General features: G+C 45.4%; 1 protein-coding gene across 1 annotated transcript in view; it reads right to left on the bottom strand.

Annotated features, from left to right (window-relative positions):
• Positions 1-4,031: 4,031 nt before the first annotated feature.
• The window catches only part of mmp16b (matrix metallopeptidase 16b (membrane-inserted)), a gene marked incomplete at both ends in the record, with an annotated part of 28,858 nt that continues 6,586 nt past the window's right edge, over positions 4,032-26,303 (bottom strand). The window contains 7 exons of the mRNA XM_083781858.1: positions 4,032-4,426; positions 6,031-6,146; positions 9,552-9,702; positions 11,875-12,013; positions 16,089-16,306; positions 17,741-17,902; positions 25,010-25,314. Of these exons, the coding sequence (XP_083637984.1) occupies positions 4,032-4,426; positions 6,031-6,146; positions 9,552-9,702; positions 11,875-12,013; positions 16,089-16,306; positions 17,741-17,902; positions 25,010-25,314 (1,486 nt within the window). The remainder of the gene's footprint in view (positions 4,427-6,030; positions 6,147-9,551; positions 9,703-11,874; positions 12,014-16,088; positions 16,307-17,740; positions 17,903-25,009; positions 25,315-26,303) is intronic.

Here is a 26,303-nt window from a genome sequence, read left to right as displayed (position 1 = left end):
AGAAAGATTGGGTCAAGTCGCTACCAACCAAGCACGTAAAAGACTTCTATACTATTAAAGAATGATCATCTTTATTCATATAGCACTATTTATAGAACTAGTGGATGCACAGTAGTAGGTAGGCACTGCTACTCTAGCTGGACTGCTTGTGACTTGTGTGTGTTTGAGAGGTACAAACGTGCCTCACAAATACTGTAACAGTGATACTGTGGCAACAACATCGAAGAGAAACACTGAAACAAGTACATTAATGATTAATGGAAATGTGACATACGGTCAAAGCAATCTTGTAGTAGGCTCACATGTCTTATTCCTTGTTGCCACTGCAGCTACAGCCGGAGAGGGTCAACACAACAGTATCTGTCTGTCCGGCCATAAATATATATAAAATAAAGGCCAAAATAAAACCCCACACACAACAGTATGACCTTTCATTTCACCCCCGGCAAACGCAAACAGATTCCGAAGGCTGAAGGTATAAGCAACTGTATGGTAGTTACTGTATACAGACAGAAGAAAATAGGCGCCCAAAGGTTCCGTTAATAATTTGTTCTATATCTCAATATCCTAAGCCTTCCGATGATGCATGCACACATGTCCACTTTTGGCATGTCACATTCAGTGATGGCCAGATAGGCTGATAGATAGGCGCTAGAAGGCCTATTGGAGTACACTAATAATAGATGAGTGTGTGTGTGTGTGTGCGTGCGTGCGTGGGCGACTGCGCGCGTGTGTATTTGCCTGTCTCAGTGTGCGACTTTGATTGCAATGATTGCACCACCTGCGCCATATCTCTCCCTCCTCACATCTTGGGAATCGACTGAGCTGCTTAATGGCCTCCATTTACCTCCATTAATGACACTCCACATTATCATTAATGGCGTAACAGCGTGTGTCAAGGCAGGAAGCAGCCACTCAAGAGCTCGGCGATAACAGGGATCTATTTCGACGGGGCCAGGGGAACACTGAGCCATCCCACTTAAACTCAGCTAGCCCACATCTGATATCAGGTGCAGCGGCTTAAGTACCAGACCACGGTGGTGATGGTGATTGGCTACATTGATTGCAGCCAATTTGGCTGCAAGTATATTATTATATAGTCTGTTTTTTTGACGCAGCCTGTTTTTTGTCAGGTGAAACCTGACTAATGAAAGCTCGTGAAATGTAGACGACCTGCACCTACATCACCACCTATAGTCATACTGAATGCCTAGTCCTGATTGGCTGCCACACACGCTGCCTAAGCCAATGGGAGTGTCGTATGATTGCCTGCCTCCCTAAGCTATGCCACACGCACCGCGAAATTCCGCACCACAGCGAGCAAGCTTTACCACCAGCAGCCTCGAAGCGACAAACAGCTGTAAATGTTATGAGCTGGACAGCAGGAAAGCCACAACCAAACAGTCATTGAACCACGCACAGAACGTCGGAAACGAACACAAACATACACGTTAGTGACGTTACTAAAATAATAATCATACTAATATGAGGGGGGGGGGAAGGACACATGAACACAACGGACACAGCGCTTCTTTCACCTGACAAATATCACTATGTGATCATTTCTTGTTGCTGTACTTCAAGACACAAAAGACAAATAATATAATATAACATAATAATAACATAATCCTATCCATAGTATTTAACATTTCATTTAATAAAATGTAAACTCTTTTGTGAACTCTTATGAATTACGTCGTGTTGACGGGAAAATACAACGGGGTTAAAAGTACTTGGCAGCAGGAAATACTGAACAAAAAATATTAGCATTTTAAAACCCACTTTTATTTGACAGTTTCTTGCCCTCGGTACAATGCAATGCGACAAGATTTGAAGTGTTGAGCACAGAGGAATAAATACAGCAATAAATACAGTACTGACCTGCCTTACTGGCCATCTTAATTCAGACACACTATGCAAACCAGATCCTCACCGCACAAACACGCAAATCATAGGACGACAGGTCACGGAGCTATAGGCCTCCCCCTTAAATCAAACAGGGTCATGGGATCGACATGAACTGATATGCACGACAGCACTTGAATGTTGTTCGAAGAAAGCGAAAGACATTTCTTTCGAAATGTACACAATATCTGTCATCATTTTTGTCAGTCTTATCCTCTTCGCCTGAGAACGGAGACAGGCAGCGCAGAGAGCGTCTGAAAGCCGCAGGCAGAACCTTTCACAAAGTTTATAAAAAGATGACAGCTTTATAGTCCACCAAGCCGCTCGATCTGCAACGTCGATCAGTCACCGCAGTCACTGAAATGAGGCCTGGTCATGACGGTAAAAGGCTGAATAGTACAAGAGTCTGTAAATGAATCCATGTTCAATGTTCAGCAATGAAAGGATATATGACACCTCGATCCACATTTGCCTCTGTGCAAGTGCTAATCCTTTACTAATAAAACTCATGTCACTATAAGTAAAAACAAAAAAAAACAACATATCTAATCAAGCCTCGACACGGAAACCAAACACAAGTTTCTTGTCATTTTGAAATAATCCTAATGTTCTTTTGTGTTAAATGCCTGTGAGAGTTTAGTTCTTTAAGATAGATATCCTGTACAGTAGATGTTGGACTATGAAACCATTTCAAGTAAGAGGAAATTGTAATATCAGAAGCACAAATAAAAACAAAAACAAAATAATAAATAAATAATGAACATTCACGGATAGGGGCATCTGACTGAATCGCCTGACAAATTCTGAGAGAAATGCTAAAACCACACATAAACACACTGTAATATTTATGGAAACCAACCATAATATAGGCAATTGCAAGACCATGTATATTTGTTTTAGGACCTATACAGTACCTTATATTGCATTCACAAATTAATATCTCCACCCTGCATGTCTTCATTATTATCACAGGGAGTCTGCCCCTTTTCTTTTACAACACTTACAGTACTTGTTCCTCACACTATGTAAAAAGATGATTCATAAACCAAGTAGCAGTCGCTAAAAAGAAGCACGGCAAAAATGTTTTATGAAATATGCAAACGCGTTTTGAACCCTTCAACATTTCTACTCGGTGTGCATATTCACGCATGCACGCACAAACACACACACGCGCACACGCACACAATGACAGTAAGGGAGAGAGAGAGAGACAGAGAGAGAGAGAGAGAGAGAGAGACGGGTGACTAAAACGAATCTGTGATTAAGGCAGTCTCAAATATTGCAGAGAGGTTTTTGGCTCCCAATTCTGGAGACAGACTGCCACAACAGTCTTCAGTTCCCAGCTCTTATTATTCACTGCCGCTTCCTACATTCTTTCCCACAGATGACAGAGCAGACGGGAAGATATGAATAGAGATGGCTAACACAAATGTGAGAATGGTGCCACATTAATGTTAGACCCATGGTTTATGAACAAAGATAACCCGCGGAAACAAACTTTGAGCAGTAAATCCTCTTTGGAAGAAAAAGAAAAGTCCTATTTGGTTTGTGTGTGTGTCAGTCTTCCATACAATGAATACTCTTTTAACAGGGACCTTTAAATTAAAGGAAAAAAAAGTTAATTAAGAACGGAAAGCAAAATAGTAGCCTATACGTGTCTAGTGTCAACTGAAGTTATCGCAAAAAAGGGGGGCTTTTCAAAAGAGAGGCGTGCAGAGACGGGGGGGAGGGGGGGGGGGGGACGATGCCGAGGTCCCACTCGAGCTCAACTCTCGTCTCACTTAATTGAGTTCATTCCGACACACAAAAGGAAAGTCAACGCAGACACATACAGTATTAGTAGAGATCTCAGACAGAGCCGCGGCTCCTCCAGTGTCTTTTCCGCAGGGCTCTCTTGAAGGGTTTTTGTATGACTTGCATGTCGTGGTGGTGGTGGTGGTGGGGGGGGCCTCGAACACAGAGTTTTAACACCTGGCAACGCATGGCAGCCCCCCCCCCCCCCACCCCTCTGTGTTGCTTCCCACTGTTATAGCTGCACTCAGTGGGGGGGGCCGGCCGGGGCTTTGAACAATACCTACACCGCTAAACGGAACTTATATCCCCCCCCCTTTTTTCTCTTTTTTCTTTTAGACCCACTCCTGCATGGAACGCTTGCAGTACAGTATGTGGCGCTGCGTGCTCTTCCTCCTGAACTGGAAGACGGTGTAGAGCAGCACCATCATGCAGAGCGCCAGGACGCAGGGGATGGCGATGGCCACCGCCTTCTCCGTGCCGCCGGCGCTGCCGTCCAGCTTGATGACGATGTCCACGTCGCCGTTGCCGCCGCCGCCCGCGCCGTTGTCGTAGTGGAGGCGCTCCTCCACCTCCGTGGGGCTCCAGTCCCAGTCGGGGTCGGAGTCGGCGGGCAGGCCGTCGCAGCCCATGAAGTCCCTCAGGATGGAGCGGGGGTAGCCGGGCTCCACCCGCAGCAGCTGGTTGTTGAACTTCCAGTACTCCTTGCCCTTGTAGAAGTAGGTGTAGCCTGGGATGTGTGTGTGTGTGTGTGTGTGTGGGGGGGGGGGGGCACAGCAGAGGGGGTGCATACGTTCGTTAGACATACTGTATAGGCTATACGGTGCTGCGTTGCTACTTGCCTATCGGGTCATGACTCTAGTGCAGTGCAGCTAGTCCTATTTGTAGCCTCCCACACCTGTGTGCAGCGAGCAAGCTGCCAGCCACTCAGCCTTGATTGCGGGATTGGCAGGGAGGCTCCATGGGCCTTTTGACATGGTTAACGTACGTGCCATTGGAATGGGGAACGGCCGGGTTCGCCTCCCACCAGCCGAGGCTACATTGGTGGCAGCGGGTGTGTTTGGGTAACCTCTACAAGTATATGTTCCCGGAACGGCACAGACGCGCTTCCAGGTGGTGGGGGGGGGGGGGGGGGACTGTAGGCTATACGGTGCTGCGTTGCTACTTGGCTATCGGGTCTTTAGTCGACTGGTTAGCGTACGTGCCATTGGAATGGGGAACCCGGGTTCGCCCTCCTGGCCGAGGCTACGATACTAATACTAAAGCTGCGTTCAGACCTGAATATATATATATTCGCCAGGTCACGCCGCTCCCGTTCGTGCAACTATCGTCTTTGCGTTGACTTTGTATGCAATTCAGCAGAGTCACTCACACAGCTTTATGGTTCCACCGGCAAAGATTTCGCAATTAGCCGCGCCAGTGACTAGTTTATGGCACAGCGGCAGTGTAATAGAATGAGACGTTTGTTCTCAGATCCCAGAACTTGATCAATAGGCCCTTTTCACAGCAGGCATTCTCGATGGGTAAGCAAGCACTATAACCACAGCTGAAAGCAATAACATTAATTGCAGGTGTCTTTCATTTCGGTGTTAACTGTTTGCCAGTATATGGACAGCTCTTGTACATTTTAAACGTATTGTTGTTGGCACACACAGAAACACCCCAAATGAAACACGCCCACAATTGACATTGTTACACTAGTGTAGTCTGTAACGTTACTGTTTATTATGAGCATGTACAGTAGGCAGACCTGCGTATCTGCATTTTAGGTTAACCACAAAACCCTATGATACATAGGGCCGATTCATACTCCTATTTTAGAGCCGAATAAAAGTCAGTTCGGCGCTGTAGAGCCTACAATGTGACGTCATTTGAGGTTCGGGGGGGCGGGTACCGTCCTAAAGTCGGCTCTTCGGTGCTACTGAAAATGTCTGACGAGCCGAAATCATTTCGGCACTACAGCGCCGAAACAGCGGTAAAATAGGAGTATGAATCGGCCCTTAGTTGCCTGGAGTCCCTGCATGGTCACTATAGGCTCCCCCTCCTGTTTGCTCTACACACAAAATCTACAAGCTACGATCTACAAGCTCACAAGTTTGCATCACAAGTCAAAAACACAATGTGTTCTAGGCTTGTAGATCTACTATTTTTGTCAAGACGTTTGCCACTGTCCGTGTGTGGTTAAATATAAGCTTGAACTGTGCTGCTAAATGAGCATAGCGCCTTGTGCTGTGCCAAGTGCCACAGCAGTGCTGTGTGAAAAGGGAGGACTGTGGCAGGGAATGTAGGGCAGATAAGCACAGCTTAAAGCAGTTGCAGATAAATAGGACATACCATTGGCCTTGTCCACAAAGGCTCCCTGTGGAGAATCAGGGATACCCTTCCATACGGTGATGGGTTTTGGATATCCAGGGTCCATTGTCCTCATGTCCTCGTTGTACCTCCAATATCTACAGTAGGATAGAAATACAATGGGCAATGTGAATGTACACACACACACACACACACACACACAGTGAATCCTTTTTTTGTTTTTACACTCCTCCACACTTAAAATAATCCCCCTGGATTTTACTGTGTATGCAAATGTGGGTAAAACAAAGGCACACACACAACATTCACACACCGGCAGCTATAAATACACGCAAACACACACACACAAAACGACAGTGCTAGCTTTCCGACACATTGATATCATCACAGTGACATGACACCTAATCCATGTGCAGTGAAGCATCACAAAACATTAAACCAATTCTGACCTGAGATCAGATTCTAAAAATGTCTTCTACATCCTGACAGTTTTCTGAAAAAGCCATGTTTCTATGTCAGTCGCTCTTAGATTTTTCAAAAATAGCAGATCTACAAGCTCGTAGCGCGCCACTCGGTGGCGCGCTACGAGCTTGTAGATCTGCTATTTTTCAATAGCTAAAGCACAACATAATGCTAACACCAAAAGGGGTTCCCGCCCAAAAATGGGTTAAACCAATTCAGACAGATTGCTTCAGACTTCAGTCTCTTTCTTTCTGTTGTTCTGCTTCAACAGGATTAGCAACCTGCAGTTCCAAAATATTCACAAGAACAACCTCACAGCCCCCCCCCCCACCACCAGATCAAGCCAACCCATGCAATGATCATTTGTTTAAGGCACTGCCATTCGTTGGGGCACAGAGAGACAGATCGAACCTCCAGTTGATGGGGCTTCCATCAGACTAGAGTGTTGTTGTTTTTTTATTGTTTTTATTCTTTGTCTATTCCTTCTTTAATGGGAGTCTTATGTCTGTTTCTATGTTCTTGTGTGTGTGTGTGTGTGTGTGTGTGTGTGTGTGTGTGTGTGTGTGTGTGTGTGTGTGTGTGTGTGTGTGTGTGTGTGTGTGTGTGTGTGTGTGTGTGTGTGTGTGTGTGTGTGTGTGTGTGTGTGTGTGTGTGTGTGTGTGTGTGTGTGTGTGTGTGTGTGTGTGTTGTTGATTGAAGATACATTTAAAAAGAGGTCCTTCTGGATTGCCATGAATTTGTTTGTTTTTTAACCCTTTTTATTTTTTTGACACCTTGGGTATTTTCTCTAGCAGACTAGCACCACCCTTAGGACAACATTTTCTTGAGACATCTCAAATGGTTTTTAAGGTCAACCACAGTTGCATTGGTGTGGTTGACCTCACCCTACAAAATGTCTTCTAAATCCTGACAGTTTTCTGAAAAACCCTATGTTTCTGTCAGTCGTTCTCAAACATTTTCATGTCAAGGAACCCCATATATATTATATGTAATTGGCCGCCGACCCCCATCTGAAAATATGTTCTTCCAGGGACCGCCCAGAAGCAAAGCTTTGAGTTAAAAAAACCTTCACTGTTGAAAGAATATATACAGTATATTCAAAGGTTTGCGCCACATTTTAACGATTTTTCAAAAATAGCAGATCTACAAGCTCGTAGCGTGGCACTCTGCACTATGAGCTTGTAGATCTGCTATTTTTCGATAGCTAAAGTATAACATAAGGAGCCCTTCCGGTGTGCTTTGGGCTTTATCCTCAGGCCAAAATATGAACTTTGCACACAATCGGCTAGTCGACTGCTGTAGATATCAGTCTGGAATCTCATGGAACCTGCAGTTCCAAGGGGCGGATCATTTATATATTTTTAAACGCCTCTGGTGATGAACTTGACCCATATTTGCATACTCTGCCCTGATTGGTGCCCTGCAACTTCGGAGGCAGTGAAATCCAATCACAACCGAGCGGGGCCAGACTAATCTGCTGAGGGCTCTTCCAGCCCTACTCTACAACAAGTGCTTCAGATACAGATCACGGGTACAGAAAGCATCGCCTTCTCCATATATGGCGACTGCCAATTATTGCAGACACTGAACAGAATTTTGCCGATGCCTTAGCTCTCGGCTTGGGCATGCCTGCAATCTGCAGGCCCCTCACGACTGATTTGTGGACATTACCGAGGCTTCCAAATATGAACACAAGTAGTTTACATCTGTAGCCAAGCTGTATAATAGCATCCTTAAGACGCTGGTACTTAAGTACCTTGGTAAGGAATGCCTCTTCCATACTGTGGTCAAATGTACATGCCACTTCCAAAATGGTCACTTCTCTACTGTCCACACACACACACACACACATTGAAGAAAAATCGAAGAACGACTGACATAGAAACATAGCTTTTTCAGAAAACTGTCAGGATGTAGAAGACATTTTTAGAATCTGATCTCAGGTCAGAATTGGTTAAGATGGACATAGGAAGTCCTTTTTTTGTGATTCTGTGCGACAGGAGGCCGAGGGACGATGACAGCGTCATGACAACACAGTTCATGTTCTCTCACCATGAGATCCATAGCCAGATACGACATGATTTATCACAACAGATGAACGGACATCTGAGTCACGTTGATCCGCTCTCCACTCCCTCGCAGTGAACGCACACACAACAGATCCTCCGATGCGGGGGTATACGTGACTTCAGTAATGAACACATTATGTGTATTCATGAAACAAATGACATAATGAAAGAATACGCCATGATCATAAGAGTCAAATCTACAGATCAAGGAATTTTTACCAGCTAAAACAAGAGAGGAAAAAAAAGGTTATAATAACCTGCATTCCAACTGGCATGATGAGATAAATACTGACTGGAGAACTTGAACTATTACTTTAACCCATTCTGACCTGAGATCAGATTCTAAAAATGTCTTCTACATCCTGACAGTTTTCTGAAAAAGCTATGTTTCTATGTCAGTCGTTCTTTGATTTAAAAAAAATAGCAGATCTACAAGCTCATAGCGCGCCACCGAGTGGCGCGCTATGAGCTTGTAGATCTGCTATTTTTCAATAGCTAAAGCATAACATAATGCTAACGGTTCCCTCCCAAAATGGGTTAATGGAACCGGGCAGTATCAACAGGATCAATGGCTTTGGGGGGGGCACGGTGATAAAAAATCTGAGCAGCACTTTGCCACTCCGACTTTGACACTAAACTTCACAGAGAGGACACGTGACGTGCAGGGTTTGATTTGTTGAAAAAAAAAGAAGAAGAGAGGATCTGCTCTTTCCGCTATTTTGGGGGAGAAATACAAATTTTAATTTCTTTTCTGAGCGGCTCCCATGCACAGCTTTGTCTGTCTGTCTGTCTGTCTGTCTGTCTCTGTCTCCGTCTCTGTCTCTCTCTCTCTCTCTCCGTTTGAGCACGGAATGGGCCCAGTATGGACATTTTCCACATACTCACTGTTTCAGTATGAGTATGCCAGTATGGCCATATTGGCCGCATTCCAACGTCCTGATAACGGTTGATTCCGTCTATTTAATACAGTGATAACGGGCGAATCCACTGCCGGTATTAATAAAAACAAACCTGTCTCCTTTGAAGAAGTAAGTCTTGGCCACGTCTTCCCACCAGACGGCCGTTTCGATGCTCTGTGTGGGCATGCCACTCCCGAACAAGGAGATGTCCTGAGGGTAGGTGGGCTGCAGAGTGGTGTCCTTGAACACCCAGAAGTGCTTCCCTGTGAAAGAAAAGGGAAAAATGCACCCGTCGTCAAGTCACATCAGTAGCAGTAGTAGGGGGACAGAATGAAGTCACAAACTGAATCCTAAAGCTAATATCCACTGGTACACATTTACAACAAGCATGCAAGCACTGCTGGCTCAGAATTTATTCAAGTGCTCTCGGGGAAAACATCTTGCAGTTCTGCTGATATTCTCTTTTTTTCCTGTAAGTGTTTTTATATATATATATATATATATATTCAGCAACAAAAGTTCGGAAACTTAACTTTGGTCCATTATTTATCCACTTTAATAATATCGGTATTGTATTTTATATCATTTTAATCGTTGATTACTCACCTTTACAATGAGGTATAGATTGTAAGGATCGGGCGTTGGTGGAATGAGCAGCACAGCTAAACGTGTGGGTAAGCGCCTCCAAAATATTTGCCAAAATGGCAAGTGGTTGGTATTCAACCCTTGCTTTGGGGCTGCTTAGTGCATTGGATGCTTGCACTCTCCCACAGTAATAAGGAAAAAAAACAACACACATTGGCCATTTTTACACTTTCATTTCACACAAAAACAGCTGTAACAGCTTGTGGCATGGTATGGGGCAGTACAGTATATCTCTCACAGAACTTGAAGTTGTCATCATTGAAGGCCGCCTCAATGCAGTGAGATATCGGGATGAGATTCTGCAGCCAGTTAGCTTACCTCCAGAAATTTGGGAGTGGAGAGGATGGAATGGCCTGCCATGAGTCCAGACCTCAACCCATTTGAACACTTGACACTGACTAACAGAACCATGTTGGATGACTTGCAACAGAGCCTGGTCGAGGAATGGGATGCCATCTCACAGCAAAATGTGGCTAGGTTTGGTGACCAGCATGGTGCCAAGCTGTTGGAGCTGCTTTTGGATCTTCCACCTGCTACCGAGTTCCCTAACACTGAGTGTAAAATTAATAAAGTGTACATAACAACAATGTGTGTTGTTTTTTCCTTATTACTGTGGGAGAGTGCAATCAAACAATGCACTAAGCAACTCAAAGGAAGGGTTGAATACCAACCACTTGCCATTTTGCCCATTTTGGTGCTACCATACCCTACCATACCACCTTTATTTATATAGCACATTTAAAAACAACTATACGTTGTACCAAAGTGCTTTACAGTAAAACATTAAAAAACAACTTCATTGAAAAACCACAAACAACATGCACAGTGTCACATTAAACATCAAAGCATCTCATACTGTGCTACCCACACGTTTAGCTGTGTTACTCATTCCACCAACACCCAATCCTTACAATACCAATTGGCATTATTAAAGTGGAGACATAATGGACCAAACTTAAGTTTCCGAACTTTTGTTGCTGAGTTTATATATACAGTATAGTGTACACACACATTGTATGCATATATCATCAAATACCATTTCTATGCATCTGTTGTGTTGTCCTTGCTTACTGTAAATCGCTCTGGATTAAGAGCATATCTGCTAAATGGCTAATAGTAAATTGTAAAATTCTAAATTGTATGCATTATACTAATTTATAAAATATGCGTAGTATGCAGCATTTTACACAATACAATAAATGTCGACGTCTGAAGGCAATTCCACAGAGACACATACATGATTTATTGACACACACACACACACACGCGCGTGCACACGCACGCACACACGCACGCTTATACACACTGACACACACACACTAACACACCCCCCCCCCCCCCCCCCTGAGAGAATAAATAAAGCATGGGGCATTTTCTGATCCTACTGCGTGACAGATGTCATGTTAATCTGCCTGATGGGCTGTGGACGAACTGGACACTCAACCCGCTCTGCTAGCATACAGCTAGTACACACACACACACACACACACACACACACACAAACACACACACACACACACACACACACACACACACACACACACGCAAACAACGGAGCAACCTCACGGATACAACTGATTATGAAGGAAAATAATTGATGCTTGCATAACATAATTGATCAATAATCTAAATGGTTAAAACATCAACAGATGGATTGCATTCAGATTCCACAGGCTATATGCCACAGTCAGTTTTCATGTTGTTTATTAGGGTACATTGAAGCTATATACAGTGCATCGCATTGCGACGCACGCGGTGCAGCTTGTAGATTTGCCGTTTCTGTTTCTTACCTTTAAAAAATACAAACTTCCCTTCACTGTTTTCATAGACGGCGTCTATTTTGGAAGGCAGTCCTCTCCAGAAGTAGTTGATCTGCATGGGGTAGCCTGGGACTACCGAGTTGTCGCGCACCCTCCAGAACCACTGGTCCTGTAGAAATGGACATGACTTATGAAGAGGTGTAACAGTTCATCAGACCAATTGATTTAATTAATTATAAAAACTCCTCTCATTATATGACATGATATATGATATGATATATGAACCAATGTTTGGTTAAAATTGTGAAAATAGCACATCTACAAGCTTGTAGGTCGGCTATTTTCACTATTTTAAAATGTGTCACAGAGCAGCCTCTTGGAGACTAATCTTCTCTATTCTCAGCCGCTGTTCATGTTCATATTGAATTTGAAATGTATGTCATGCTTGTGACTTTCCCCAGTAGTCCCACAGAAGGTGCACATTCTGTTGTGACTGGAATCGCTAATGTGTTTTTTGTTTATCTGCACAGGAAAGATGCTGTTATATATGGGAGAGCGGCCTGTCGAAGCCTTAGCCGTGTAGTTGGGTGATTGGTGCCTGAAGAGCTTATTGAGAGCTGCCTAGCTGATTGATTAGAACATGGCGGGGAGCGTCTTGGGTGGATTGCTATTGTACTTGTGTCTGGTTGATTAGAAAGCCAAGTGTGGAGTTGGCAGAGTATATGTACGCAAGGGGAACAGAACAGCAGGAGTGAAGGCTGCCACATGGAGAGAGGTTGAAACTGTCAATTAATTCGTTACAATTTAAGTTGTTTGAATTTTGCTCTTCTTGTACGTTTTTGTTTGTCCGGGCCTGGATGCAATTAAAAATCTTTAGTTCTTCTTCAAGCCTTTTTTACTGACTTTATGCTACAATAGTCTCCACCTGGCATACTGTACTCAACACAGTTCGATCCTCGATGTTAAACTATGTTATATGTTGAACTATATGAATTGAGAATTTTACAGTGCTGGATGGTGTACCAGGGGCAGCGCCGGCCCAAACAGCAAGCGGGGCACACAGCCACCTGGGGAGCCAGGTCCATAGCACTAAAAAAAAGTATTTTTGAAATAATGAAATAAGATAAATACTCTTTGCACCCCTGTTCTGCTCCTCACAACAACAATGTTGCATTTGCTGCACTATTTGCAAGTGGGGGATATCACACACAACTCCCAAAAAAGCCCTGTTAGTATATTGTGTATTGGTTGCTTGGGTCACATGACCAGAAACAGGTACCAGGAAGCAGGTAACAGAATTGTGTAGATACACACAATGTTATGTAACGTAATGGTATGTTATGAGACCGGTGTGGCTTACTTAATAAATGAATGAAAAGCTTTGTGTATGACTCAATGCAGGTTGCACTAACTTATAAGTTAGGCACACAACATTGGCGATGAGGATTATTGTGGACCTTTGAAGACTGACGTTAAAAGGAGTTAAAAAGTTACTCTCGGACCAAGATGGACAGTTGGCTCACTTCGTTCCGAGTTGTTTGCAGATGGAAAAGGACTAATAAATAATAAAAAAAATGGTAAGTCAAAAATAAAATGTATTCAATTATCCACGAGGATAGATGGTTATAGAAATCCGACTCCCCACATTTGCGCGTGTGCGTGCGTGCATGTGCCGCTATACGGTCGCTTGCAGCGCCACCCAGGTCTCAACCGGCCCGACCAGGAGGGTCAGGGGGAGCTGGGGGTACGGCCCTGACCAGGAGGGTCAGGGGGAGCTGGGGGTACGGCCTTCCCCCTGACCAGGAGGGTCAGGGGGAGCTGGGGGTACGGCCTTCCCCCTGACCAGGAGGGTCAGGGGGAGCTGGGGGTACGGCCTTCCCCCTGACCAGGAGGGTCAGGGGGAGCTGGGGGTACGGCCTTCCAGCTGACCAGGAGGGTCAGGAGGGTCTGGGGGTACGGCCTTCCAGCTGACCAGGAGGGTCAGGGGGAGCTGGGGGTACGGCCTTCCCCCTGACCAGGAGGGTCAGGGGGAGCTGGGGGTACGGCCTTCCAGCTGACCAGGAGGGTCAGGAGGGTCTGGGGGTACGGCCTTCCCCCTGACCAGGAGGGTCAGGGGGAGCTGGGGGTACGGCCCTGACCAGGAGGGTCAGGGGGAGCTGGGGGTACGGCCTTCCAGCTGTCGGATGACCGCGATCACAAAGTCACAGACCTTTACTTGTTCGCAATTTTGCAAGCCCTGCATCTTGGTACGAGCAGCAAGCCCATTCAAGTAGACTTGGAAAAATAACTAGTGTTGACTAATCATTACAAGTGGCTTTTATTTTGAAGAGGAAGTCTGTTTCGGTTGTAGCCAAGCTGCCCCATGATAGGTTAAGAGAAACCCAACGGCTGTGCCGTTTGTGAAACAAGTTCCTACATTACCTGAAACCCTTTACTTGTACTTTTTGTGCTAAAAGCGCTCCCTTTCTTCTTTCCTGCCTTGATATCCTTACTCCCCCCCCACCCTCTCGCTTCTTCCCTTTCTTGTTTTTTCTTGGAAACGATGCACAAAAATAATTTCACCCACTATTTTACTTGACAACTGTGATGAGAAAATAAAGTTGATTCTGATGTATCTGACACACTTTGGAAGTAGCCTACATAGAGCACCGAAGTCTGACGTCAATATCGGTAGAGGGCGCAAATCCACGGGTTCATGTACTTTTTATTTGCTTTGTAATCCCCATAGGGGGGATTTTAGATCACCTCATATAAGAACTGTGTTTGAAAAATAAACATCCCGGCCGCTTCACTCATATGGATATGAAGAATCAACTGACTGAGAGAAAACGCTGTTGTTACTGCTACTGAATTAGTTACATTTTCGTTAGAAACAGACTGTATCATATTATATGAAACGACACAGAGACACCTCCCTGACAATAACGCAGAGACGGCTTGTTTATTTGTGGACCACAATGCTTATACGAAACGATTTTAAGATGACCCCATGTTATTCTCCATAGAGAAATTACTTCCGTGAACCAGACCGAACCAGGGGATGAGCGAGTGACGTCAGGACTTCGGAATCGGTGCTCTATTAAACATGGAACCTCCATGGCATCAGGTGAGTAGTTCATTGTATAAGTCTCATGCTGGCTCACGCTGGTAAAATCATTATCAAGAACAGCTGCCCAAAAAAACATTAACAGGTAGGCTACAGTACAGTACAGTACTGCACACTGTGACATTAAATTGAAGTTCACTTACAGTAGTCTGCTTATCATGCCCTTAAACAGCTGTACTTGGAACCGTTTGGCCGCCGTGCCATTTCTTATAAACATTTTAGTTAATTAGTGGAAGTGGGCCCGCCGTGCACTGTGGTGCTGAACTCTTAACTCCCAATTGTTTTTAATTTGTGTGAAAGAAAACTACAGTAGCCGAGGCTTGTAAGACCCGCAGTTGCAGGGATGTGTTTGTTTGAAAGCGATGTAACGTCAAGCTTTGATGGGTTATTCTATCGCACTTATTCTGCTCCCCCCCAGGGTCTGGTATTGACTTGCTCCGTACAGTAACAATATCATTAACTATTTTCATTGCCAAGTAAAGTATATGATTGCGCATTACATTGAATAACGACAGAATTAACATTTGCTGCAAGTTCCAAAAACATATTGGTAATGACAATCCTGCTGATATGCCAACATGGGAAGAAAAATAAATGTGAATGATTTGGATTTGCTCAATAGAGGGTATGCGCGTGACATCATCATCCAACCCGGAAGTTATGCAAGGAATGCTTACGGAGTGGCAAAAAAAACTACTTTCTGGCCTTGACAACCCATGCATCCAAACAGAAAAGTCCTGTCTGATTGCATTAAACAACGTTAAACAATGTTCAACTCACTTTGCCTGTTGCTTCGCCACTCGATTTGCCACTCGATGTGCCATTCACTTTAACCCATTTATGCGGGAACCCATTTTGGTGTTAGCATTATGTTATGCTTTAGCTATTGAAAAATAGCAGATCTACAAGCTCGTAGCGTGCCACTCGGTGGCGCGCTATGAGCTTGTAGATCTGCTATTTTTTGAAAAATCAAAGAACGACTGACATAGAAACATAGCTTTTTCAGAAAACTGTCAGGATGTAGAAGCCATTTTTAGAATCTGATCTCAGGTCAGAATGGGTTAAGCATGCGCATACCCTCTATTGTGTACGCAGAGGTCTAGCAAGTATATGTATCATTCGGCACTGACCAACGTACCTTGAAAACAAACAGTTCCTGTCGGAGGATGGCCAGGGTGTTGAAGCCTCCATCGCAGATGTTGGGTTTGGAGTTGGGGTTGGAGGGCTTGGCCCCCTGGGGCGGGCGGTGGGGCCGAACCTGGCGGTCGTGCTTGCGGGGGTCCGACGGGGGGTGGAAGCGTTGGGGAGGGGCCGTCGGCGGGGGCCTGGTAGGCTGTGGAGCCCTGTCCGGTGGACCTGAAGGCAAAAAGGTGGACATCAGCTCCTGTATGTATAGCTGGTAGTCCAGCATGACAGTGTGTCACGGGTTCGAGTCCCGATCCCGACCAACTTTGCTGTGTGTCTTCCCTCCATCTCTCTCCCCGTTCCCTGTCTACCTAAGTAGCAAGTAGCCTTGCCGAGCCATGAGGCCCATAGGGGCAGGAGCCTATCTCCTGTTTCTGTAGCGTGAGGCAGCTTGATGTACAAGTACACCCCCTGGACATGACGCTAGTATGTCGCAGGGACTTACCCCCAATCCAACCCTTGATGCTGAGTGTCAAGCAGGGAGGCACTGGGTCCCATTTTTACAGTCTTTGGTATGACCCGGCCGGGGATTGAACCCCGACCTCCCAGTCTCAGGGCGGACACTCTAACCACAAGGCCACTGAGCTGGTCTACCTACGTGATCTATATCAATAGAGGCAAACAAAAGCCCCAATTTTTTTTTAAACAACAACGATGTGTTTGTGTCTTCGTTCTCAGGTTAGAGCACTGATTCCCAAACAGTGGGTCGGGATCCATTTGTGGGTTGTGGAATTTTTTTTAATGGTTTTTATTTGGTTATTTCAAAACTTTCTCTTTTGGGTCACGGGCTAAATCGTTTTTTTTATTATATATTTTTTTTATTTTTTAGAATTTGTATATATTTTTATTTGGTTTTTAACATTTGAAAAACAAAACAATTTCATTTCCCCACACCTTCCCCCCACAGCATAAATACAAATACATCATTGTCCTCTTTCTTGGTCACATCTTTGTGCACTGTATACTCTGTTTCCTCACATGAAAGGAGAAAATAATAATAATAACAAAAGATAACGAGTACATACAGTATATGAATATACACATTGTGTATATTCATATATATAAATATATGTGTATTATACACAATAGCAAAAAGAGATAAAGAAAAGAGCTTCAGAATAGAGCGTCGCAGTCTTTCATGAAGACGCCAGGCAAAAAAGTGTTGTAACCTGCCGTTTTTTTCTACTTTCTAATTCTTCGTTTGGCCCGAAACATTGTCATGATTTGTCACGACAAGAGTTGGCTTTGTCCGCGGCGTAAACGTCTTTAAATAAATACTTTCTGAAAAGCCTATGAGGAAAATTAACAGGGATTTATTTTCCCGGGTGCGGGACTGCAACGCTCTATCCACACTTTCCCTGGGCTGTGTGTGCTCCAGTTCCTGTCGATTTGATCCAATGAAAGCCAATGAAACTGGTCAGATGACCAATGATATCCAATGAAATCAACAGGAACTGGAGCACACACAGCCCAGGAAAAGTGTGGATAGACGTCGAATATACTCTTATACATCCTTTTCCTTCACATCCTGTACGCCTAAAGCTTTAGGCCTGGCGGTCACAAAGAGGACAAAGAGGCGTTTGCGGGAACCACTGAGAATTATACCGTATATCTTCTGGATGCCCTGAAGGTCGTCGTGAGGTAGTTTGAAGTTCTCTGTGTCCATGTACTGGTAGAACGGAGCCATGATGGCGGTGGGGTCGTTGGAGTGCTCCAGACCCAGCGCGTGGCCCAGCTCGTGAACCGCCACCAGGAACAGGTCGTTGCCTTTAGCGAGGGGAGAGAACAGAGGAGGAGAATGTAACTCTCCATTCGTGTGCGTGTGTGTGTGTGTGTGCGTGCGTGCGTGCGTGCGTCCGCATTAACTCAAGAACTGTCCGACTGATCGACCGAGGAAGTGCAGTGCCGAGTGGGAAGTCGGTTATTGGACCAGCGGTTGCACGGCTTAGAGCATATATTAATAGAGACGTCACCGGATTTCTCCTCCCATCCACTTGCATTACGTCGCTCAAAAGCGCATGAGGTGATTTCACTCCTCCTTCCGGGTAGGAACAGAGTGCATTCTGGGATGGATCGGGCCCAAACACATGAACACGCTGGCCATTGACTATCATTGCGCCATTTGCGCATGTTCACGTATGAAACGTAGCGTTCACGTGTCATTGCCCCCAATAACATGGACGTGCGCAATGATAGTCAACGGCCCAACGCTGGCCAGAGCTGCAATACCACATTCGACCACTATGTCCATTTCGCCTCAGGGTTAATTTCCTCTCGGTGACGACTCTATTATATTTATACTCTTAAGGGTTGTACAGAAATCTATCTATGAATGTGTCTGTGTCCCATATGGAGGAGATCCACCATGCCATCAAAGTATGGTATTGAAGTCTTAGGATTAGGGTTGTCCCGATCCAATCACGTGATCGGGAATCAGGGGCCGTGCGTACACGTCATTTTCAAATGAATCGGATCGGGAGCATCATAATATTACACTGGATCTTGTCTGTTATTTTAGATATTGTACTATATTGTGATATGGCATAAGTGTCCTATAAAAATATAAATATCAGATCGGGGGGGAAAAATCGGTATCGGCAGATGCTCAAAATCAAATGATCGTAATCGGATCGGGAGCAAAAAAAAACGTGATTGGGACAATCCCTACTTAGAATGGCCTCCAAGGGCCTGGGCCGTGGCTCAGCGGTCCAGGCACCTTGGCTGGTGATCCAGTCTGGCAGTGTGCCGCGGGTTCGACTCCCGATCCCGACGGCCTTTACTGCATGTCAAAGATGTCATCCCCCCATCTCTCTCTCCCCATTTCCTGTCAGCCTACTGTCTGTCCCGCCATTAAAAAAATATAAAATAAAGGCGAAAGCCACAAAAAAAACATTAAAAAAAAAGTCCTCCAAGTGGGTACTGCACTAAGTACTCTGACAACGGGCACTTCACTGCATACACACGGAGGCATGGCGCATTCCCAACGGACATCGCCCATGTCTACTGAAATCAAATGTAAATGTGACACAGTACATACAGTACAGTACATGATAATACGCACACGCACGCATGCAAACACATGAACGCACGTGCGCGCACACACACGCACGCTGGAAACGTTTAGGGACATTGCATTGACTCGCATCCATGTGACGTTCCCTGACCTCTAATTACCACCACCAGAGCGCAGTGCCCCGTTATGAACACGCTATCCCCTTCAGGAAAAGACTGATTGCTGATTCGCTCCTGGAAAGTGCTGTCGTTGACCACGTCGACACGGCCGTTCTCGAGGAACGCTCGTCCAATCACAGCGTCACACTCGACAGAGTCGACATGGCACCGTCGACGTTGTCGGTGTTAGCATTACGTTGTGCTTTAGCCATTGAAAAATAGCAGATCTACAAGCTCATAGCACGCCACCGAGTGGCGCGCTACGAGCTTGTAGGTCTGCTATTGACATTTTTAGAATCTGATCTCAGGTCAGAATGAAGTGTGACAGTGTTGACCTTGAGCCTGACCCTATAACTCAGGTCGTTCCCAAACTTTTTTCATGTCAAGGACCCCACAAATTGACACCAATTAGCCACGCGGACCCCCCATTTGAAACGATATTATTATGCCAGGGACTCCCCCCCCCCCCCCCCCATAAAGAGAAGATTTTTTTTACGGCTCTAGCGGTGATTCTCAACCCGTTTAATTTCAAGGACCCCCAGTTTGACGTGCATATTATTAGTCTGCTGACCCCCATTTAATGGCACCTCTATCTCTGGGACCCCTATTTATATTGTAAAATGTATGTATGTACAGTAGGGCTTAGACTTAAACTGAGACAGTTTGAGAGAAAGAAAGGGATATGTCGACTCGACATACATTCAGCCAGTGAATCAAAGGGCCTGTCCACCTGAAGCTAATGTCAGGTGCATGCAGGGTAAAAAGCACGAGTCAGCGCCGCCGCATGAGAATAACAAATATAGCATACTCACACATTCCTCATCTAATTCTGGGTATTTTTTTGCTGTGGCATGTATACTGTACATACAGCTGCATGCGCACGAGCTCACGCGAGCACACACACACACACACACACACACACACACACACACACACACACACACACACATGTCATACTATGGTCACTCAGCATTTAGCTGATAGCATCAGATTGATTTAAGTACAGTATATACCGCGTCCGTGCAACGTGCAGCATGTGACTGAAGATGGCCTCAGGAGATTGTTGCCCTTTAAAACATGATATCCATGCGCTGCTGCAAGCACTGCTGCAAGCGCTGCTAGCGCTGCATAGAACAACCGCTGCCTCTCCGCCAGCGGCGAAAAGGTTACACCCCCGTCGCCTATAGGGCTGCGTATGGGCAATATGACCTCAAATCAATACCGTAGCATTATTCCACACCTTTTCCTTCGTTGGCATAAGAAATATACAATGTAAAAACTAAATTATTTGATGAACCTAGACTACCTATACCTACAATAGCAAGTTGGTTATTGGTTTTAAATGTCAGTTTTGATAATGTTGGGTTAATTATACCCAGCCCTATATACCCATAGAGTATTAAAAGGATAGAGACTGAACTGGCGCGAAGCTCCGCCCCCCTCCGCTATTCATGTCAGTGGAAGTTGCTCAGTGGCGTTTTGAAGCCGCCGGAGGGACCGTCTATTTCCGCCTTTTTGGGCGCATTTCCGCATTGGACCACCAAATTTTGGTGGTCCAATGCGGAAATGCAACCGAGCGCTCAATGTTAAAGCCCAGCTGCACAGGGTTTCCTCGTCATGAATCCACGGGTCCGCCTGCAGTCCTTCCTCTTACCACTAGGGCCCAGCGCTTCAACATTGGAGTGCCTAGCTGGCCCCTTGTACCCCCTCCTCTTCCTCTGCCAGCGTTGCCGGCCACGACTCTCTGCCTTTCTTAAGTTCCAGCTAACCCAAAAGCCTCCAGGAACAATACCACCACCCACGGGGGAGAGAGAGCGAGGCCTGAGCTACCATTAGCATACATGTCAACATGCAACATTTACAAGTGCACTACCGTGAAAGCCCATTAAAGGCTGCACACAGTGTTTCAAACACAAGGAAAAAAAGGGGATTTTTTTTCCTCCCGGAATCCCGTACGGGCACTATACGCGCACTAGCGGCAGCTTGCCATATGGGACACTGGACAGCAATTTGACTCGGGGAATCTGAGACAATTACCATTGGAGAGCGAGAGAGAGAGAGAGAGAGAGAGAGAGAGAGAGAGCGAGAGAGAGAGAGAGAGAGAGAGAGAGAGAGAACAAAAGAGACAGGGGTTGGGGTGGGGGTGAATTGATATACTGTGGGTGGCAGGAGGACAAAAAATGATGATGACAGGAAACAAACAAACACGCTATAGCTATTACCGTCTCCCGCTGACAGCCGCGCGTGGAACGGAAGTGTGAGCGGAGCATTAGCGGAGCATGTGTTATATTTGGGAGCGTGGTGGAGGTTGAAGCGGCCTCATGGCCGCTCTGACAAGCAAGGCGAGGTAATTAAAGTGGTTGTGGACGGAGAGCCGAGAGAGGGAGCATTTCATTAGCCTCTCTGTGGCTCCATGGTGTATACGTCCACCTTTGGGGGGGACGGGGTTAAGTGGCAAGAGCCTACTCTTTGGCTAAACCATTCAAACCATGTACAGTATAGTAAAAAATATAAATAAAAAAATGTAATATGTAAAGTCATTACTAATTTACTGGCCCCCTACCCTTCTGATGAGGCGATGAGGGGTGGCAGGAACCGATTGAGCAGGTTGATTGGTTTGACCTGCTGTGACATACTGTACTGTACTGTACTGTATGTGAGGAGCAGTCCAAAAGGGCTGACTGACACTAAACAATGTGATTTGTTTGAGAGAGGCAACCAGGAAGTGCAGCCCCCCAGCCCACTGTGTCCACACCATAGAGTATTAAATGGATAGAGACTGATCTGGCGCGAAGCTCCGCCCCCTCCGCTATTCATGTCAGTGGAAGTTGCTCAGTGGCGTTTTGATTCAGCCCGAAGGACCGTCTATTTCCGCCTTTTTGGGCGCATTTCCGCATTGGACCACCACATTTTGGTGGTAATGGAGGAGATTTATCGACCGTGCGACCATATAAGAATAACCTTCCAAAAACTTTGGATCATTTTGAGCAGAAAAGGTTGTAATAAGCGGGCGCGCATGCACGTTTGACCCACACCAAAAGAAAAACCCAACATATTTTTTATTACCAGATTAAATGACATTAAAACTCAATGACTGCCAAGGACTTATTTAACTTCTTTTTCATGATGTCCTGGACTGCCAACGACGTCTTTAACGCCTTTTTAACATCGGCAAAGAAATATTAAAATAAATAAATAGATATATGGTGGCGGTCTGAGCCTTTTGGCGCCCCCTGGTGGTGATGAAAGAGTTTTAAAGAAAGGCAGACTTTTACGTTCTGGCACAGGCGGGGGTGGAGAATAGAATATAGAACGGAACCCCGCGTTCCTGGCATTTCATCGTCTTAGTGTGCCTTTTGATATACGGTTGAGGAATGTAGGCTCTAATTGATCAATTTTCGCAATGGTTACTGTATAATGAAACGTTAGGGCCCACTGCAACACTTTGCCCCCTCTGTGGCCAGACCGCTGCTCTTAAACACTACCCTGTTGTGTTTACAGTGGTGACTATAGCTACAGCCTACACAGCACTGCAGACCTGAGATCAGATTCAAAAAATGTCTTCTACATCCTGACAGTTTTCTGAAAAAGCTATGTTTCTTTAAATAAAATAGCAGACCTATACTAGTTAGCTCGTAGCGCGCCACTCGGTACACAACGTAACATTACGGTACTCAACATGATTGTAAATCACATCCATACAGTTTGTTTCTAGGCCTACGTATCTTAATATCATCAATGTGATGGGCTAAATTGCTACAGTCGTTGGATTTTTCTTTGTGCTTCCATGTAGAATTCTCTTGGAACCTACGATTGAGCTATCACATTCACTATAAACCAAAGAGAAAGTATAACCAGGATAGGAGCGTTTTTGGAAAAAATGTCGCAGGTTGCATTTTCTTCCTCGGCCTAGTGGGAATATGCATGCATGCACAGTTTCACCGCCATCGGACGCTGTGTTCATGATTCACGGCATTTTGTACAACACGGGCCACTCCTGAAAACGTTGGAAGCGAATCGTAGCCAATCAGCATGGATTATGAGAAATCAAACAGACCCGTCTCATCACATGACTATTATAGAGATCATGTGTAGCGATTTGCGGGATATTTGGATAAAATCTGAAGGAGTAATATAAAACGAATGTGTTTTACATAAGTCGGCCTCCTGGTGGCGCTATAAAGAGCATATGTGAAAAATGCAGGTCAAAGGTTTGTCCTTTGCCTCTAGGGTTTACATGCACACTAGTGTGCATGTAAACTTTTTACACAGATCAGTGCAGTTATAGGTAAAAACACGAATGGGCAAGTTATAGCACCACTATGAGGCTGATGAGTACATTTCCAAGTGGCATTTCTTCCTCGGCATAGTGGGAATGTGCATGAAAGATTGCCCTCAAACTCCACTCTGTGTCGATGATTTGAGGCACTTCTTAGTCAATGGGGATAGTGGATATAGGTCCGTGTTGATCACATGACTATTGAGATGGTCAGGTGTATAACGATTTGCGTGATGTATGGATCAAATGTGTTTGAGTAATATAAAGAAACGTGTTTTGCAAAATCTGCCTCATGGTGGCGCTACAATAGGCTGTTGTGGAAGAATTAGGGCAGAGGTTCGTCGTTGGCATCGACTGGGCCAACGGTGCCGGAGATTAGGACACACACACGGACGGACGGACACACACATGCAGTGCTAAACATATACTCTCCATATGAATAATAAAAACAATTTCTGCATTCTTCATTTTTGAGTGGTGCTAGCCACTCCTATAGACAGCCAAGTGTCACTGTTGCGCAGCCTAAAACACACACACACACACACACACACACACACACACACACACACACACGCAGAGGCCAGGGAGGAGGGCTTGTACAGTACAGTACTACAGCACGAGTACAGTACAGCACCACTCACTTCAGACTGGTCTGATTTTTATTTATTTCTCAGCGTACCTCCTGCTCTGCAAAACCTTCTGTCTTTGTTCGTTATCTATACTTTCCATTAGCTGATATACGTATCTACTCTCTCCTGTTCCTTTGCTATCTCACTGACTAAATGCACCATTCATTCTCTTTCTCTCCTTGTCCTTCACTTGTCTTGCCTCCACCGCTGTCTCTCTCCACCTCCTCTTCCTCCCACTTGATTAAAGGACCATACCGGTGTTCTGGCCTGCTTGTCTTTATTGACGACCTCTCACTGTCTCTCAGTGCGCCAACCATTTGCCGTGGCATATTGTGTGTTTGTTTGGTCTTCGAGGAGGTTTTCCATTCATTTCAGTGACAGTACAGTATGAAAATCAACTTGCAAAGATAACTTGCTTGACCCTCCCATCTAATGCATTCTTTCTATCCCTCTTATAGCACCTTCTCTCTCACATATCATCTCAGTTTGCAGGATCTTTGTCTCCACCAACACTAACACTAACGCACTCACGCACGCACGCACGCACGCACGCACACTCACACGCACGCACGCACACCCTTCTCTTCTTTCCATCTGAAGATCAATGATTCCCAACCTGTGGGCCGGCGCTCATTAGTGGGCAACCCAAATAATTTGCAAAACACTAAGATTTTGCAACCAGTTCCTTTGGAATAACGTGTTCCTTCCATGCGCTGTTTACATTTCTGACATTCAATCAATCAATCAATCAATCCCCATTCCTCCCTAGCCATCCCTGCGCTGTATACCACGTACCGTCGTGATTGGGGTTCCCCAGGGTCCAGGGCTCGTCGGAGTCGAAGTGCGTGTCGCCCCCGATGCCGGGCCCCGGGAAGTAGGCGTGGGCGAGGAAGCCGCCCTCGCCGTCGAACGGCGAGCTGTCGCCGTGGAAGCCCGAGGCGAAGATGATGGTGATGTCGACGTCGCGCCGGCCGCTCTCCAGGGCGCTGTAGGGCACGGCCTCGAAGCGCAGCGGCGTCACGCCCTGCCACACGTCGAAGGCCCGCCGGATGGCGCTGTGGGTCTCCTGGGGCCCCACCTTCGGCGTGACGTTCTTGATGCTGCGGGGCGTGGGGGGGGGGGGGGGGGGGGGGGGGGTTAGTCACGGCTGAGCAGGTGATGAGCTGTGTGCACGCCCGGCGGCAGTGGTGGTATAAGTAACTAAGCACATTTACTTAACCCATTCTGACCTGAGATCAGATTCTAAAAATGTCTTCTACATCCTGATGGTTTTCTGAAAAAGCTATGTTTCTATGTCAGTCGTTCTTCGATTTTTCAAAAATAGCAGACCTACAAGCTCGTAGCGCGCCACTCGGTGGCGCGCTATGAGCTTGTAGATCTTCTATTTTTCAATAGCTAATGCATAACATAGTGCTAACACCAAAAGGCGCCCCAAAATGGGTTAAGTAAATCTTTGAGGTATTTCCAATTTCCAATACTTTTTTCTTCTACTCCACTACATCTCAAATCCAAATATTGTACTTTTAGTAGATCTGCTATTTTCAAAAGATGTTATATAGAGAAGCACAATATAACCGGTAGCGTATCGGAATCGGGCCATATCGGTATCGTATCGGCTTCAAAATAACGCTGATTATTTTCATCGATATTGATGACGCAATAATAATGTGACCGTCAATGGCTAAATTCTACATTTAATTTCTGTACTCATTTCATTCAGTATAAGTAGTCATTCAGTAGTGAAACTGAAAACAGACACTTGGAAAAAAGAGTTTCCATTGTGATCCTTTGTTAATAATCGGATATCGGTCATCATTTCATAATCGTGCACCCCTAATTTTATACATTTGAAAACTCGATATGAGACATTCTGAGTATACTTTCTACAGTACTTTTGGTACTCTAAGTACATTTTGATGCCAATATACTTTCGTCCTTTTACTCAAGTCAATTTTGAATTCCGGACTTTTACTTAGTAACGGAGTCATTCTACATTGGAGTATTGATACTTTTACTTAAGTAACTAAATGGAGTACATTCTCCGCCACTGCACGGAGGCAGAGTGGTGGACAATCCCCAGGGTGATTTG

The sequence above is a fragment of the Protomyctophum parallelum genome (genome assembly GCF_964188405.1).
Source record: "Protomyctophum parallelum genome assembly, chromosome: 14".
In the NCBI taxonomy this organism is placed as follows: Eukaryota; Metazoa; Chordata; class Actinopteri; order Myctophiformes; family Myctophidae; genus Protomyctophum; species Protomyctophum parallelum.
Note: the sequence above shows the minus strand (reverse complement) of the source record. Positions and strands in the feature narration are given on the sequence as shown.